The sequence below is a fragment of the Hemicordylus capensis genome, chromosome 3 (genome assembly GCF_027244095.1).
Source record: "Hemicordylus capensis ecotype Gifberg chromosome 3, rHemCap1.1.pri, whole genome shotgun sequence".
Taxonomy (NCBI): domain Eukaryota; kingdom Metazoa; phylum Chordata; class Lepidosauria; order Squamata; family Cordylidae; genus Hemicordylus; species Hemicordylus capensis.
In genome coordinates, this window is record NC_069659.1 from 190903246 (window position 1) to 190921991 (window position 18746).

Here is an 18746-nt window from a genome sequence, read left to right on the forward strand (position 1 = left end):
CAACATGCTTAAGCTCCACAGTATTCATCTAGATGCTGTGAAAATGACTTTGAAGGTAGTGTGAGCAGTGAGCATGCTGCAGTCAGTCCTACAAAAGCATGCGTTTGCATTGATGTAAAGTGGAATTTAAACTTGAATATCAGTTATGTAGGTATCATATGTTTTGTTACTATGAGCTTGTAATAGACACAATGGGACAGTGGAGGTGGGTGATGTGAGCTCCATAATGGAGACTTGTGCCTTGCATTATCTTCAGGTCTGTTTGAGTCCTGCCATTATGTCATTAAACCACTTGGAATCATAGTGTTCCGTTCCACAGATCAGCCATATTTATAACCTACATGTGGAATTTCCAGATCTAACATGAATGGCTATGGGAATTAGGTACCACTCTGTAACGAAGTGTTAGCCATTTTTGCCCCCTTTATTATCCATGCAATTGTTTCTTTGCAGGAGTATCTTGACCTGTCAGCGCCTTTTGAGCAGTATTCACCATCAGGCCAGGACACCCACAGTGCCTGCTCTTCAGGAGATGACTCTGTATTTGCACATGATCTTCTGCCAGATGAGCCTTGTCTTCCAAAACAGCAAGCAAATGACATCATCAGGACATGCTGACAGACAGAACTGCAAAAAAGAGAGATTCTTGAATGTATTGTCAGAAAGAGACCAAGTACAAAACCTGTGGGAGGGTTTTATGGTGATTTTGCTCCACAGCGCAAAAATTGCTGTAAAGCCATAAAGCATTTTCTGTTGTGTGTATATGCAGGCAATAACAAAATCAGAAGTCAAGAAGCACTGTTTGTCTGAAAGAACCAGTTGTTTGCAAAGGTAGTAGCATTCAGACAAGCTAGTGTTACATCTAGGTGCTGAACCTTCAACTTCCAGTAAGAAGGCCAGAGTTGCCTTTTTGCATCTAGAATATTAGGGCAGTGGGGCGGGAAGCAGGAAGGAGACAAATTGTCTCTGTTTTAAAGAGAAAAAAACATGTCAAGAATGTAGGAATTGGTACATGAACCTTTTAGGTGGCACTCAACAGCTGCATTGCCTGCAGGATTCAGTCATCTAATGTAAACATCTAATTTTTAAAAGAAAAATCACTGTTTAAAATTATTTTTAAAATCATTTTGAAGAATCAGTCAGTGTTAAAAAGCATTAGTCCTCTTGAAAAGTTGCCTTAGTTTTGCCATGGTAAAGAATAGCTGACTATTGCACTAGGGGTGGGACAGTAATGGAATGAATATATGCAGGCAAGAAAGAACATGAATGACTGGAGGCATTGCGGGTTATAGTAAATGGGGGCATGTTGTGGTTCCTTTCCTCTAAATTTTTCTTGGGGGTTGCTTAAGATTCTTAAAGAGAGCGTTAAACCTGACTCTTGGTATTTGCTATATTTATTTACTTATTTGCCGTGCTTAGAAACTACAGAATGGGGCCTTAAGAGTCTTCACAACAGATTTCTACAACCTGTCCCCAGAAATGTAGCAGTTGTTTCAATCTAGCAACAAAATACTTGGTGAAAGTAAATACGGGTACCAGTAGGCAAGTGCCTTTAGCATAACAAAAAGGTTTCTTCACTAGAATTGTGTGTATATCTATTTTATATATATATAAATATAAATATATTTTTGTGTATATATGAGTCTAAAATATTAATGCAGCTGACAGCAAGACTGAAAGAGAAGCTCTCCTAATAAGAAGCCTTTTGCAATCCTGGATAGACTGATCTAGGCAGAGAGAGACTTTCTTTGTATCTTGCCTGGTGGTTGTTTAAAAGTTATCTTAACATGTATATTTGTAAAATTATTTATAGATATTAACATCTGTTCGTTGGTTTTAAAAGTTTAGCATTAATGTATACTGTACTTTAAATTCTTAACTTATTGAAAGTGGGGGAAGATATATTAATCAAGAATTTTCTTTTGAGTTTATGGGAAATATTAAGAACATGTATAGTTGTATAGTTTAACAAATTGCTTTAAATACTATATATTCTTTTTGAGAGAAAGTAGGCTTTCCTGGATTGCAGTGAATATAAATACACATATTCTATAATACATTAGTGGTTAAACCCAAATAGGAACAGACATTATTTTTATTTCTATATAAGAGCCAAGAAATATTTCACTGTTTTTACCACTGTGTATTAAGGGGGTATGAGCAAAGGTATTCTTTGTAGTTAACTTAATAGCAAGTATGCAGCAGAGCTGAATGTTGAATGCAATGAATGTGTATGCATGTTTTTCTCTTCTCAGTCTTATATACATTTTCATCGTTTAAAAAATGAGGACTTCGCAAAATGGTATTTAAATTATACATATGGGATGTTTGATTATATAGTCTTTGAGTCTAACAGTTTGGGGCAAATGCCAACTGAAAAACTATACATGTTAGATAAGTGTCAAAGCACACTAGATAAACAAGATAAATGTAAACTGGAGTAAGACCACCAAGGACGTTTTATTTGCAAGCAGTTTTTAATTTTGACTACCACAAAGATAGGTCTCTTCCCTCTGCAGATCAGAATTTCATTACTATTCATTTTGTAACTCCACAAAGATTTTATCAAAATCATTAATTTATAAATCTGAAGTTTCAATGAGTATGTTTTTAAAAATAGATTTATATAGATAACTACCTTTTTTGAAATAAAGAATTATGATATTTTCTTACCAAGTCTGCTAATTGTGTGCATTCCAAGAATCTGAAGAGTTGCTATTCCAGTTTGGAACAATGTACAAATGTGCCTTGAGTTCATTAGATATTCTAAATATATATGCATATATAATTTATTGATTTTTTAAAAAAGATGTATTGGTTGTAAACTTATTCTTTAACACTTCTTATTCATCTCTTATATAATTTTCTAGCCAGGACTTTAACATTTCTTCTAAATACTTTTTTAAAAATCTGCTGCTGGTGTTACAGACTACAAGGTTGTATAGCTTGAGGTTTTTATGAGCAGCAGTTTAGTTCATTGTCTTCTAAATTCTGTATTTTGTTTGCCTTATAACCACAGCTGCTGAAGGTGTGAAAGGAACACACAATAAATCTATCTGGCTTTTGTTTACCTGGTCTAAACATAAAAAAGGTTGAATGAAATTTCTGCTTTCATCCCAGCCCTGCAATTTTTAAGAATCCTTTTAAGAATAAACCTTTGTTTTCAAATAATACTTTGTGCCTCCTATATGTTTACATCCTAAACAGAATATGTCAAGAGAGAGATTATGTAGAAGTTCTGAGCATTTGTTATATTACAAGAAAGTGGAATCAGCAAATGCATTAGTCACTTGCACCATCCACTTTGCACACTTTTGGATGTGCATTTTATTTATTTTATATCTATGTAAACCACTTTGGGAACTTTTGTTGAAAAGCGGCATATAAATATTCATATTCGTATTATGCAAAAGGAAAACCTGTGGGGGAAATGAACATGCTGCTGATACATCTCCCTGTGTCTGAAATACAGAGTCAAACAATCTGAGCAAAGAAGTTTGTTTTTCCCCCAGCAAACTAAAACAAAACCTTTTAGTGATTCCCTTAACATAAATCTAACTAAAGTGCAGGCTAATCTTGACTTGGTTTCCAGACTCCTCACCATCTTCATTGCCTTTCCCTGTACTCGATCCAGTTTATCTTAAATTGCAGGGTCCAGAACTGAATGCAGTTTGGTTTCATCTGCCCTCAATACCAGCCACACCAAAGGATCTTCCAGCAGCACCCAAGGGTTTCACAGGGGGACTCAAAAAAGAAAGCACAGCTCTGGAGGCACTTTCACACCCTGAAGACCAGTGCTTTGCTGAGTGCTCTTACTGCAGGGAAACGGGGGGGAGGGGGGACTGGAGAAGAAAAAGTGTGGCACCTTGCCAACACCTCAGTGTTCCCTATGTACTAGTCTGTGCCACCCACCTCCACTCTGCCGCTGCCTCTAATGCTGGTGTACTGTCACTCCCCCAGTTCTTGCAGTCATTTGGAGGAAGAAAGCTTTAGTGTCAACAAGTTTCATAAACATTGGGTGGAATACCACTATTTTTATAGGCAAATTTAGCATGTTCATTGCTTGCCCCACTGGATTTAATTGAAGTAACATAAAAATTAATGAAATGCCATAACAGACTGAAAAGTAATGGTTGTTTTCATGCACAGCCCTACCTCCCAGTAGGATAGATCATTGGGAGTAGGTTACATTGGTGCTCTTATATCAGTGTTGGCCTTCTGCAGCCTTCTAGGTACTATTCAAAGTGCTAGTTTTTTAATCCATAAAGCCATAAATGGTGTAGGCCCAGTTTTTCTTAGAGACCACTTCCTCCCATGTATTCCTTATGACATTAAGACAGCATACACAAGATAAGCATGGAGGTATGCGTACCTGCAGAGGATTCTGAGGTCAGTTGAAGAGTTGGCCTGAATTCTTCAGTTCTTTTAAAGTGAAATAAAGTTCCAAACCCAAATGTGCTGTGTTTTCATGGAGTATGTACATTCAGCTCGCAAGTGCTCGAGTTCGTTTTAGCAGCATACTAACAAGCATTCTGAAGCCTTGTAAAATCTTTATCCTTGCAATAGTTTGGCCTTTTCATGCCAGATGCCTGTGATGTGCTCAGCTCTTTCCATAACCCTCCTGCTAATACACATCCTAATATGCTGAAATAGTTAAACTTAACTATGATCCCAAAATGCTATGAAACCACAACAGTGCAACCACAAGCAAGACACTTTTGCTAGCTAGCTAGCTATTTATTTAAAATATTTCTGTACTGCCCAAAACTTCCATCTCTGGGCGGTTTACAATGAAAATAATTTAAAACATCAAATCAATTAACAACTAAAATAACTTAAAACATTTAAAACCCAGTATTAAAAAATTTTAAACAATAAATCTAATTAAAAGCCTGGGTGAATAAATGTGTCCTCAGTGCCTTTTTGAAAGTTGCCAGAGATGGGGAGGCTCTTATTTCAACAGGGAGCACATTCAAAGTCCAGGAACAGCAATGGAGAAGGCCCGTTCCTGAGTAGCCGCCAAAGGAGTTGGCAACACCAACAGATGAACCTCTCCAGATGATCTTAACAGGCGGTGGGGCTCATGGTGAAGAAGACGTTCTCTTAAATACCCAGGGCCTAAGCTGTTTAGGGCTTTATAGGTAATAACCAGCACCTTGTATTTTGCCCAGAAACATATTGGCAGCGAGTATAGCTAAGCCCGAGACCAGGTCCATCAGCTCAGTTATGGACTCAGTTGGGCAGCGGGGTGATCGGTACACCAAAAGACATCCCAGTCTATCTGTGGTCCCCACACTTAGGTACACACATTCAATATGGGCAGACACTTCAACAGGGATCCTGGCAAGGGAGATATTGTTCTTATAGACGACAGCCACTCCACCTCCCTGCCCATGTCCCCTCCCCTGCTTCTCAACAGAGTACCATGGAGGGAGAAGCTGGAACCAGACCAGGCCACCAGCCTCCACCAGTCAAGTCTCTAATACATACCAGATTGGCCCCTTCATCCAGAATCAGATCATGGATGATTTCAGGCTTATTCTGGGCCAACCTGGCATTACAAAGGATCAGGACGAGGCTCTGTGGATGGTTGGCATTGCTTCCCAAGGTCAGACAGCTAGCAGGACAGCCAGAAGGGAAAACATTAATTATGTTTCTGATCCCCCTTCCCCTACAACGGTCTGCTGACCTGTCAACGTAGGAGAGCTGTCAACGAGAGATGTCAAGGAAAGGAGAGCTGGTCTTGTGGTAGCAAGCATGACTTGTCCCCTTGGCTAAGCAGGGTATGCCCTGGTTGCATATGAATGGGACACTTGATGTGTGAGCACTGTTAAGATCTTCCCTCAGGGGATGGAGCTGCTCTGGGAAGAGCAAAAGGTTCGAAGCTCCCTCCCTGGCAGCATCTCCAAGATAGGGCTGAGAGAGATTCCTGCCTGCAACCTTGGAGAAGCTGCTGCCAGTCTGTGAAGACAATACTGGGCTAGATGGACCAAGGGTCTGACTCAGTACATGGCAGCTTCCTATGTTCCTATGTAACATTACATCTTCTATTCCACACCACCACTTGAATAGCTGCCCCATAACCAGTGGATACACCCCCTGTCTCTGTATTTCCAGATAGACTCAGACACATTAAAACTCAACTCAGCCAGGATTTTAGACAGAAGCCGAATTAAAATACCCACCCACCTTCACACACCATGAGGGCTCCTGAGCCAAACAGCCTGCCCCCCCCCCGAAGTGACTCCCCCAAAGGGGCGATCCCGCCACCACAGGCAGCGTTCCTATAAAAGCCCAGAACTGGGCAGTTGACTGAGTTGCTGAGTCAACCACCCCTGGCCCCAGTCCTACACACTCCCCAGATGTTACCCAGAGGCAGCAGGCTGCAGTCTCACAGGGGGAAGCAGAAGCAGGCAGGTGGTAGCAGGAGGAGTCAACAGCACACACCCGGTCTCCCACCCCGAGCAGCACTGAAGGGGAAGCAGAGAGCAGGATCCTCCTCTCTCCTCTGCTGGGCTTCTAGGCAGATGACATCAAAGCCTATGAATTAAAAATAACAACAGATAATATTGAATGCCTTGATACATAAATAGAAATTTGATAGATAATTGGAAGGCACTGATGCAGCTCAATTCAAAATGAGACACACATTTTTGGTGGAAATCCGTTCAATAAAATCTGAAGGAGATTCTCCTGTGGGTTTTGCACAAGGTTAAACAAAAGCCAGTACCACAATCTGGACTATAAAAGAAGATACGTCCTCCCACCCCTCCACCATTATTAAGCTACATTATTCTCTGAAGCCCAGGCACATTCCTTTGGAAAAGTAGGATCAAAATCAGATGGAACGTGCTTTGTGTTCTATGGGCTGGTGCAAACCCACGGGCCAGATCTGCCTCTGTAGCTCCTAACTGCCACAGGATTCCCATGAATTCCTCACAGGTACCGGACTCATCAGTACCACAAGAGGTGACAGGCCATCTACAATCCCATCGGTACCAGCACCGACTCCATTCTTTCCATTGACTCAAGAAGAACAGTTGCTGAGTCAGAAGAAGAAGAAGATTCACCAGCGATTCCCTTGCTGGCTGGGCAACATTTTCCCCAAATTCCTAAAAAGAAACATCAATGATGTTTCTCAAATACCTCATTTAAAAGTCAAGAAGAAGAAAAAAACACATCCTCTTTCCACTCTGGGTCCAGAAGATATATCGGTACCATCCTTGACATTGGTACCACGCTTCATATCACAGCCACAGCCTGTGCAATTAACCTGGAGGAACCAACACATCTGCTCAAATCCAAGCCAACTGATTTGAAACAATATCTTCAATCAGAATCCAACCATCATTCTGATTCCAGTGTATTGATTCATAGTGGATCTCCACATTATACTTACCAACCAACTTGGCCTCACTCCCCTGAATCCCACAATTGCTTGTAATGAATTAATGAACTGATTCTAATACCAGAAAGGGGCTTGTAAATATCATGCCATATAAATAACTGAAAAGTTATGCTCACAGTAAGTCAAATTTCTACATAACAATCCATAATTTATTATCCATTGCTAATCTCTGCCACATATGTTTCAAAGTATTTCATATAAAAATGACAAAACATACCACTCAGTTTTATTCACTGATATTTTAAATTGCATCAACATTATCTGACAAGTAATGTCTTTTAAAAGCACTGTTAATCTCCTACGGGAACCTTCAGATTTATTTATTTATTTACTTTTACATTAAGGCACATACAAACTTAAAACCAGAATTTTTGCTTCTTAATTATCCACCCATACATATACCCAGTGTGTGCTTGTCATCACCTTTCTGAAGTTCTAGTGAAAGGTAACATCGCTATTAAATTGTAGAAGGCTTGTTGTTTCTTGCCACATGCCCACACCCTGTTGTTTTGAGGAATCAAAAAGTTTGGAAAGATGGAATTAGCCCACGTTAAGAGCACACCACCCTTTGAACCTTTGTTTAATTAAAGAATCAGCCTGATGGTTTTGGAATAAGTACAAAGACTGTTTCAATCATTACAAATACTGGACAACACATGTCTGGGTTGCATGCATCATCACAGCTGAAAAGTGAGATACCTGCATTGCTTGATGTTTGAATTTTTGTTACATTTGTTCGGGTTTACATTCTGGCTTCTATCATGGGGAAGACTCACATAGAAGCATGCTCACTAATGCTCAATAATCAACTGTTCTCCCTTTTAACCAATAGTAGGTAACACACAAACATTTATACCAACAATTCACATTTGCCATTTTTTGTACTTCTGGGTTAAACAGTCCTGTCTTCACCAACACAGATGTGTGTATTATGCTTTAAGTGAGGCACAGGGACAGATTTTCTGAGATTGTCTAGCTTAGGGTGGAAGCAATTGTGCACGTAACAGGAAAGAGGTTGTGGGTGCAAGAGACAGTACCTGACATCCTCCAGTTCATGTCAACATTTATCCCAGAGCAGCCATGCATGTTGGTTTCATGAACATGCCCCCCGCCCCGCCCCCAGAGACCACCTGTTCCCTGGAGATATTATTAGTTAATTCTACGCAGAATAACTGTTTCTGGTGAACAATCTTATGTACTTATTAGATAGAGAATGCTTTGCATAATAGGTCTACTAGACTCATAGTGAGGACCACCCAAGTGATGGAGATGGGAAGGGACATATGAAAAGACTTAAAATCAAATAATAGAAATACAAACGGAGCAGATAGGAAAGAAGGAAGGAAGACATCTCAATAGTATAAAGGTAAAGTGTGCCGTCAAGTTGATTTCAACTCCTGGGGCCCACAGAGCCCTATGGTTTTATTTGATAGAATACAATAGTATAAGGAGTCCAAATTTGAGATAAGAGGGGAAAAATACCAAAGCATTGTTTAATCCAAAGACTAAGGAAAATCAAGTAAAAATGATAAATAACTGTGTTTATTTACACAATTAACTATGTTAACTAGTGCTATTATAGTCTTCAGTTTGTCTGTTCTCTGATAGTTACTGTGCCTTTCTGTAGGCACATCCAAAGACTCAACTGTGATGGAACAAAGTTTGATATTTTAAGTTTCTGTAGCAGAAAGCTTGTAGAGTTCAATTTCTGTTAGAGACTCATTATAAAAGCTGAATGCCTCCTACTTAAAACCAAGAGAACTTTTTTTAAATACTTGAAGATTGTGTATAATAAATTCATGGAAATGTGTAGATGAATATATATATAACTAATCATCTCTCTTTAATTGAATTAAGCATGATTTAATTTTTATTTTATTTATTTAACATATTGTTATACTGCCCAAAACTCATGTATCTGGGTGGTTTACAAACAAAGCAAACAAACAAAAACAAAAAAGTTAAAACATTAGTTAAAACAAAGGACAGCAGAAAAATTAAAACAGTTAAAACAAAATAAATGCTACAGAAAAAGTTAAAACATTACAACAATTTAAATTTTTAAAACAACATTTTAAAACAATGTTAAAACTATTAAAACAATATTTAATTAAAAGCCTGGGTGAATAGATGCGTCTTTAAAGACTTTTAAAAAGTCTTTATTGATTATGTTTTACCAGTTCGTATCTAAAGACGTATTGTATTTGTATTGATGTACCCTAAAATACACCAAACCTGCATTTGATACTACATTCCTTTGGGGGATAAATAGTAGTCCCTTTTTAAATTAAAATAAGACTGATAATTATTTACAGTTGGACATCTAAAGATGTATTACGTGACAAGATGACATGTGATGAAGATGACATGCCACGTCGGAGATGTGCCACAATGTCTGGAGAGGCCCAGAGAGGCCCGGTGAGGCCCAGTAAGACATGCAGTGACATGCGACATGCGACACATGGTGATATGCAACACACAACAAGTGGCAGCATGCAGCTTGTAGTGACATGCGACACATGGCGATACAACACGAAATGATGTGGCGACACGCGGTGGCACATAGTCACGCGGTGACATGCAGTGGCACACAGCAACATGAGACATGTGACACACAACATGTGACATACAACACGCGATGTCACACAGTGACATGTGATGACATGACACAGCAACACACGGCATGTGGTGGCATGTAGTGGTGGATTGCGGCAGCACGTGGCGACATGCAACACATGACACGAGATGACACACAACGCAAGATTACACACAACACGAGATGACATGCAGCAGCACGCAACAACACACGACACGTGAAATGCGACACACGAAACATAACCACATGAGACCACACAAAACATGACACATGACGTGTGATGACAGGCACCACGTAATGACACACACACGACGCACGACGCACAATACATGACACATGACAACACACGACACGCAATGACACGCAAACACACTATGTTGTGTTGTGTTGTATGCTATTGTATTAGACTACCCTAAAACAGAACCCTGAATTCGATACTACATTCATTTATGGGATTAATAATAGACACTGATAATGATTTACCGTTGCACTTCTCAAGACATATTGTATTTGGACTACCCTAAAATAGAAACATATTAAGCTGCCATATACTGAGTCGGACCGTAGGTCCAGCTCGAGGCAAAGAATTATGGTTATTGTTCTGACTTAACGCTTTACTTGAGACAGAAAAGTGGATTTCTAATATATTGCTTTGGAGTGCTTGTGGGGGGGAAATGCTTATTATAAGACGAAAGCTCAGGACAAATTACAGGGAACCATTCTTGTAGTTGTATGCAGTGTGAAAATTATTAGTGAAGAAAATGGAGTGATTCTACGACTAATCTTTTGTTTGTGTTTTGTTCTATGTATGTTTAGTTAAAGGGGGGAGAGTTTTGAAGAATGTGGGGGAAACTGAAACTGAAGTTTAAAAAATGAATATGGTCAAACCATAATACTCCTTTTGTCTGCTTCCCCCCTTCCCCAACATTTATTAGCAACTTAATTATTACCCATAAATCCTGCGGCAAGACCTGGGACTCAATTTCCTGTGGAAAACATTTACTGATGTGAATGTGCTTGCTCTCTCTCTCTCTCTCTCTGCCTTTAAAAGATTTCTACGGGTGGTGGGGTGGTGGGAGGGCATCTGACTGCCGGCAGCTCCTCTCAGCCCTGGCGCTCCCACCAGCAGTGTGGCCTGTGTGGTGTCAGAGTGGTTCCAGAATGCACAGAGGCCATTAGCATGACCATGCAAATTTGATAACATGGGTAAGCCACTCAAATGGCTTCCATGCATCCTAGAACTGTGCCATCACCACATGGGCTGCGCTGCTGGCGGGAGCACTGGGGTTTAGAGGAGCCACTGGCGGTAAGTGGCCCTCTGTCCCCATCACTCCCCTGCCACTGTTAGAAACCTTCTAAAGGCAGGTTTCCCCTTTGCTTTTAAAGGGGAACCCTCACTGGATTTCCCTTTAAAAGCATAGCCTCTCAAACTGGTTCGATCTGCTGCCCGGCTAGACTGAACTGGTTCATAGTTTGAATTTGAGTCACCAAAAATGGTTCCATGCACACCCCTACTCGAGGCTGGGAAGCTTCCTGCTGGAATTGCCTGGAGAACTTTAATAATTTCCCAACAGTACTTTTGTCCACGAACACTAGTACACTAGAGCAATGGGAAGATCTGTCACAAGATGTTCTTGCACAAGGACACCATGAATATATATATATGTGTGTGTGTGTGTGTGTGTGTATAAATCACACACACATACACATGGAACTATAAAGATTCTTATCAATTTACATATGCACCAAAAAGCATAGAAACATCCGCACCATATAAGCAGTAAACACATTCTATGCTTGCTTACCATTTAGCCTCTATGTAGCCTCACTTTCCTTTTGGTCTTCCTCTGTGGGGTGGAGGCAACAGTGATGCTTAGGACCAAAATGCAGTAAAATGCTAACACATAAAATGAATATATAAAAGTTCATGAGAATATGATTAAAATTCAGGTACATGAAAACAGATATAATCATCCAGGGGCAGCTATAGACCAGCAAAGTAGAAGCCAGGAAATGGGAGGGGCGGGGTTCTATAGGTCTTTTGGGCTGCCATTAAACACTCTGAGGCAGCAGTTGAGGCTGTACTCTAGTGCATATAAATTAGCGCAGGAGGTCGGGAGGTCATCGTCCACCGGAATTTAATCGCTGCTCCGCAGAACGTGGCAACACTGTAGGTGGTAGCAGGGTTACTATCAGAAAGGAGCAAAGAGCTGTAAAATTGGTCCATACGCTGATAGTCATGCAGTAGCAGTAAGATGAGGGAAGCACAGATGTCCCTGTAATATAATCACTGCTGGAGGACGTGTCCTGTTGTTTCTACTTGCCCTGTTCCACAGGAGCATTGATGTTCTGAGAGTGGGATCTTCCTGTAGCGTCCTTCAAGCACAGCTAAGGGAAGAACATGGCAACACACCAGCGTGATGGCCTTTCTGTGCTTTGGGAATTCCAGTTGCAATAGGTATTATTATTACTATTTATTATTTTTACATTTTATATCCCGCTCTTCCTCCAAGGAGCCCAGAACGGTATACTACATACTTAGGTTTCTCCTCACAACAACCCTGTGACGTAGGTTAGGCTGAGAGAGAAGTGACTGGCCCAGAGTCACCCAGCAAGTATCATGGCTGAATGGGGAGTTGAACTCAAGTCTCCCCAGTCCTAGTCCAGCACTCTAACCACTACACCACGCTGGCTCTCCACGCTGGTATGACATAGGATGGCTAGCATACCTGAGTCCTTCACCCTCAGTGAGAATATTTTGAATACTACTGATTGGTTTATTGAACTAGACAGAAATGACAGATCAGCTGTTACAGCAGGAGACACTGTATGACATGCAACATGATGACACATGACACGAGACATGCAATGACAACCACACACACAGAGGCACATGGCACATGACACTCAATAACATGCCACACGTGACGTGCAGAGTCATGGTGTGTCATGTGTTGTGTGTCGTGTGTCGCATGCTGTGTGCACGCGGCATGTGGCACATGACACACCACAACATGCCATAACACACAATGACAAGATGACATGCAACATGCAACGTGGTGACACATGACACGCAGCGACAGTCTGCAACACGCTGCAACACATGACAAGTGACAACACACAACATGCGACAACACATAACACAGAGCACACAATGACACACAACTTGCAACATGTGGCACGTGGCACAAGATGACATGCAACACACAATGACACATGACACATGACACACAATGAAACATGGTGATAAACAACACAAGACAAATGGCACATGGCAACACACCACTTGACATCATGTGTCATCATGTGTCATCATGTGTCATCATGTCGTGTGTCATCGCGGGTCACAGTTTGTGCGTTGTGCATCACGTTTCATTGTGTGTCGTTACATATCACCGCGTGTTGTCGCATGCCATGTGTTGTATGTCATCCCATGTTCCTGTGTGTCACTCATTACAACTGTACATAATTTGGTTTAAATCAGTTGGACAGTCCACAAATTAGCCCACTTGTGCCTCAAACATTTACGTGTCCACCATCTTGGATTAGGGTTAGATGACATCATGACAAACTATGCCATTGAGGTGTCTCTATGTGTCCCTGCAGCTGCAGCAAATTTGGTTCAAATTGGTTAAGCAGTTCACAAGTTAGCCCACTTGCGCTTCAAAGGTTTATGCATCTGCCATCTTGAATCAGTGTGGATGAAATCATCACAAACTATGCCACTGAAGTGTCCCTATGTGTCAATTACTGCAACTGTACCAACAATGGTTCATATGGGCTAGGCAATCCACAAATCAGCCCAATTGCACCTCAGCTGTTCGTACGGCCGTCATTTTGAATTTGAGTAGATAACATCATCACACACCATGCCATTAGGGCATCCTTATGTGTCCCTACAGCTGTAGCAAATTTGGTTTGAATTGGTTAAGCAGTTCACAAGTTAGCCCCCTTGCGCCTCCAAAGTTTAAGTGTCCGCCATCTTGAATCAGTGTAGATGACATAATCACAAACTACACTGTTGAGGTGTCCCTATGTGTCCCTACAACTGTACCCAATTTGGAAACTGTACAGGAAAATAGGAATTTATTCCCCCCAAAAGAAAGTAATATTTTCCCCTAAAAAGGGGGAAATACTATTTACCCCCCAAATGAATATAGTATCAAATTCACAGTTGCATTTTTTAATTAAATTTTTATTAATTTTAACAATATCTTAACATTCACAACATATTGAACAAATATGGACTTCCCGCTCACACCTCCTCATGAATCACCAACTATAGAATTAACCCTTGCTATAATAATAATTCAAAACATAGATCTAAACCTTACAAACACGATTTTGATCTACCCAACCTGCTTATATTACTAGATTTCAAACCCTGATGTAAAATCAATATTGGGAAAATAGTTCTTTAAATATAATAAGAATGGTTTCCAATCTTCTTTAAAACATTCTAAATTTTGATCTCTTATCAGTACTGTAAGTTTTGCCATCTCCGCATATTCCAAAATTTTTATCAGCCAATCTTCTTTTGAAGGCAGTTCATTGCTCTTCCATTTCTGTGCATATATTATTCTGGCCGCCGTGGTAGCATACATAAAGAATGTTAAATTAGTTGTAGAAAACACTCCTTGTGTTATTCCCAGCAGGGAGGATTCTGGCTTCTTAGGAAATGTCATTTTGAATATTTTCTTTAACTCATTATATATCATGTCCCAAAAGGCCTTAGCCTTCCTACAAGTCCACCACATATGAAAAAAGGTTCCTTCAGAGTGTCCACATTTCCAACATTTGTTTGAAACATTTTAATACATTAATGCCAGTTTTTTTGGTGTCAAATACCACCTATACATCATTTTATAATAATTTTCTTTTAGAACATAACATGCAGTGAACTTTAAATCAGTTTTCCATAATTTTTCCCAGGCTGCCATTTCTATATTACACCCTACATCTTGAGCCCATTTTACCATGGTCGTTTTAACCACTTCGTCTAAATTCACAGTTGCATTTTAGGGTATTCCAATAAAAATACAATATGATACCTTACCATACAACAGGTCCTTAGCTGTGCAACTCTAAATCATTACCAGCCATTATAATTAAAAGTGAACTATTTATTCCCCAAAAGAATGTAGTATCAAATTCATGGTGGCATTTTAGAGTTGTCCAATACAACACAATACAATACATTTTTCAATGTGCAATTGTAAATCATTATCAGTCATTTTAATTCAAAATGGGGATAAATATTTGTTTCCCTTTTGAATTAAAATAGCTCGTGATCATTTTACACCCAACATTTTAATTCAAAATGGGGATAAATATTTGTCCCCCTTTTAGCAATAGCAATAGCAATAGCACTTACATTTATATACCGCTCTGTAGCCGGAGCAATCTAAGCGGTTTACAATGATTTAGCATATTGCCCCCCAACATTCTGGGTACTCATTTTACCGACCTCGGAGGGATGGAAGGCTGAGTCAACCTTGAGCCCCTGGTCAGGATCGAACTTGTAACCTTCTGGTTACAGGGTGGCAGTTTTACCACTGCGCCACCAGGGGCTATTTTAATTTTTTGAATTAAAATAGCTGATAATAATTTTACACTCAACAAACCCCTGCTAACTCGGCAAAGATTCACCTAAGTGGTGATTCTCTTTATTTAGCAGGGGGAGAGTAACTGGGCCTATCCACCCGCAACATAGTACCTCCAGTGACTATTGTTGGTGTCTAACTTACATTTCTTTTTAGATTGTGAGCCCTTTGGGGACAAGGATCCATCTTATTTAATTATTTATATCTCTGTGTAAACCGCCCTGAGCCATTTTTGGAAGGGCAGTATAGAAATATAAACAAACAAACAAACAAACAAACATGAAAATCATTTGGAAGATAATAATCCCCAATATTAATGTAGTATCGAATTAATGGTTGCATTTTAGGTAGTCAAATACCATACCATACTATACCAAAGCATAGCATATCATAAGAACATAAGAACAGCCCTGCTGGATCAGGCCCAAGGCCCATCTAGTCCAGCGTCCTGTTTCTCACAGTGGCCCACCAGATGCTGCTGGAAGCCACAAGCAGGAGTTGAGGGCGTGCCCTCTCTACTGCCATTTCTCCCCTGCAACTGGTTCTCAGAGCCATCCTGCCTTTTGAGACTGGAGGTGGTCCACAGCCCTCCGACTAGTAGCCATTGAAGGACCTCTCCACCATGAAGTTATCCAAACCCCTCTTAAAGCCATCCAGGATGTTGGTTGTCACTACGTCCTGTGGCAGAGAGTTCCACAAGTGGATCACGTGTTGTGTGAAAAAGTACTTCTGTTAGTTGGTCCTAGACCTCCTGGCAATCAATTTCATGGAGTGACCCCTGGTTCCAGTGTTGTGTGAGAGGGAAAAGAATTTCTCTCTCTCCAAATTCTCCAAACCATGCATGATTTTATAGACCTCTATCAGGTCTCCCCGCAGTCATCTTTTTTCCAAGCTAAAAACCCCCAGGTGTTGTAGTCTTGCCTCATAAGAAAGGTGCTCTAGGCCCCTGATCATCTTGGTTGCCCTCTTCTGCACCTTTTCCAGTTCAACAATGTCCTTTTTAAGATGTGGTGACCAGAATTGTACGCAGTACTCCAAGTGTGTTCGCACCATAGTTTTGTATAAGGGCATTATAATATTAGCCATTTTATTTTCAATCCCCTTTCTAATGATCCCTAGCATTGAATTTGCCTTTTTAACAGCTGCCGCACGTTGAGTCGACACTCAACGAGCTGTCCACCACGACCCCAAGATCCCTCTCCTGGTCAGTCACCAACAGTTCGGATCCAATCAGCATATACTTGAAGTTGGGGTTTTTCGTTCCAATGTGCATTATTTTACACTTGCTAACATTGAACTGCATTTGCCATTTTGTCACCCACTCCCCCAGTTTGGAGAGATCCTTTTGGAGCTGCTCACAATCCGTTTGGGATTTCACTACCCGGAAGAATTTGGTATCATCTGCGAATTTGGCCACCTTGCTACTTACCCCTGCTTCTAGATCATTTATGAATAAATTAAAAAGCATCGGTACCAGTACAGATCCCTGGGGGACCCCACTTCTTACTTCCCTCCATTGTGAAAACTCTCCATTTATACCTACCCTCTGTTTCCTGTCTTTCAGCCAGTTAACAATCCACACATGTACCTGTTTTTCCAAACAGTTTAGTACATCATCTCTTGTCACTACTATGTGACTCAGCTCTCTAGCCTCCATTCCTAAAAAGCCTGGTTCAGGAACAGGTACATGCTTAGTATCCTCTGCCGTGAAGACAGATGCAAAGAACTCATTTAGCTTCTCTGCAACCTCCATATTAATAATAATCCATTTCACTCCGTCATTGTCTAATAGCCCAACTGCCTCCCTGGCAGGTTTCCTGCTTCTGATGTACTTAAAGAAGTTTTTGTTATGCCCCTTGATACTTTTGGCTAAAAGTTCCTCAAACTCTCTTTTTGCCTCCCTTATTGTCACCTTGCATTTCTTTTGCCAGAGTTTGTGTTCCTTTCTGTTCTCTTCATTTGGACAGGCCTTCCAATTTCGGAAGGAAGTCTTCTTTCCTTTTATGGCTTCTTTGACGGTACCCGTTAGCCATGCTGGCATCCTCCTGGACTTAGTGGTATCTTTCCTCCTTTTGGGTATACAATCTAACTGGGCTTCTAGTATTGTGGTTTTTAGTAAACTCCATGCACTCTGGAGCGAAGTGACTCTCCTGGATTTCCCTTTCAGCTTTCTTTTCACCGTACTCCTCATTTTGGAGAAGTTTCCTCTCCTCCAACTGTTCTAGGGCACAGTCATTTAGTGTATCTAGAAATTTGACCTCTTTGTCCTGACCTGACTGTGAATTTACCCAGTCTGTGTGTGGGTAATTGAAGTCACCCATAATTACAGCCCTGCCTCTCCTTGACACCTCCCTGATTTCTTCCTGCAACTCCCAGTCACTGTCGGCGTTTTGATCCGGAGGGCGATAGCACATCCTGAGTAGCAGGTTCCCTTTCTGGCCTTGTATAGTCACCCACAGGGTTTCTGTGGAGGACTCCAGTCCACCTAGGTTTTCAAGCCTGTTGGATTCTATCCCTTCTTTAACATACAGTGCTATTCCACCTCCAATTCACCCCTCCCTGTCCTTTCTGTAGAGTTTATACCCAGGGATGACTGTGCCCCACTGGTTCTTACTGTTCCACCATGTTTCTGTTATGCCCACTATATCTATTTCTGTGTTAGCAACCAAGCACTCCAGCTCACCCATCTTGGCTCGGAGGCTTCTGGCATTGGCATATAAGCACCTATACTCTGAATCTCTCCCCTGAAGTATGCTATTCTTATTTAACCTGCTGGCACAGGCTCCTGTCTGCTCTTTATGCGGTTCTGCACTGTCCCCTTCTGTTTTATCTGAATTCATTGCACCCTCGCACTTTAAAGGATGGCTTTTGCCAAACGGGATACTGCCCAGCTCCCATCGGCTGTTCCCCAGGTGTCATTTTAAAAGCTGCTCTGCAACCTTTTTGATTTTAAGCACCAGCAGCCTGGTTCCATCTTGGTTCAAGTGCAGCCCGTCCCTATTGTACAGGCCTTGCTTGCCCCAAAATGTGTCCCAGTGCATAACAAATCTAAACCCCTCCTCCCGGCACCAACTTCTCATCCACGCATTGAAACCCCTCAGCTCTGCCTGTCTCACTGTACCTGCACGTGGAACAGGTA

At 41.0% G+C, this 18746-nt stretch overlaps 1 protein-coding gene across 3 annotated transcripts in view; it reads left to right on the forward strand.

The window, feature by feature from the left end:
* Positions 1–3173, forward strand: part of FGFR3 (fibroblast growth factor receptor 3) — a 111016-nt gene extending 107843 nt beyond the window's left edge. For all 3 annotated transcript variants that reach the window (XM_053308026.1, XM_053308027.1, XM_053308029.1), the window contains exon 18: positions 454–3173. In XM_053308026.1, coding sequence (XP_053164001.1) covers positions 454–618 — 165 coding nt within the window. In that variant the 3' untranslated portion in view covers positions 619–3173. The remainder of the gene's footprint in view (positions 1–453) is intronic.
* Positions 3174–18746: the final 15573 nt, after the last annotated feature.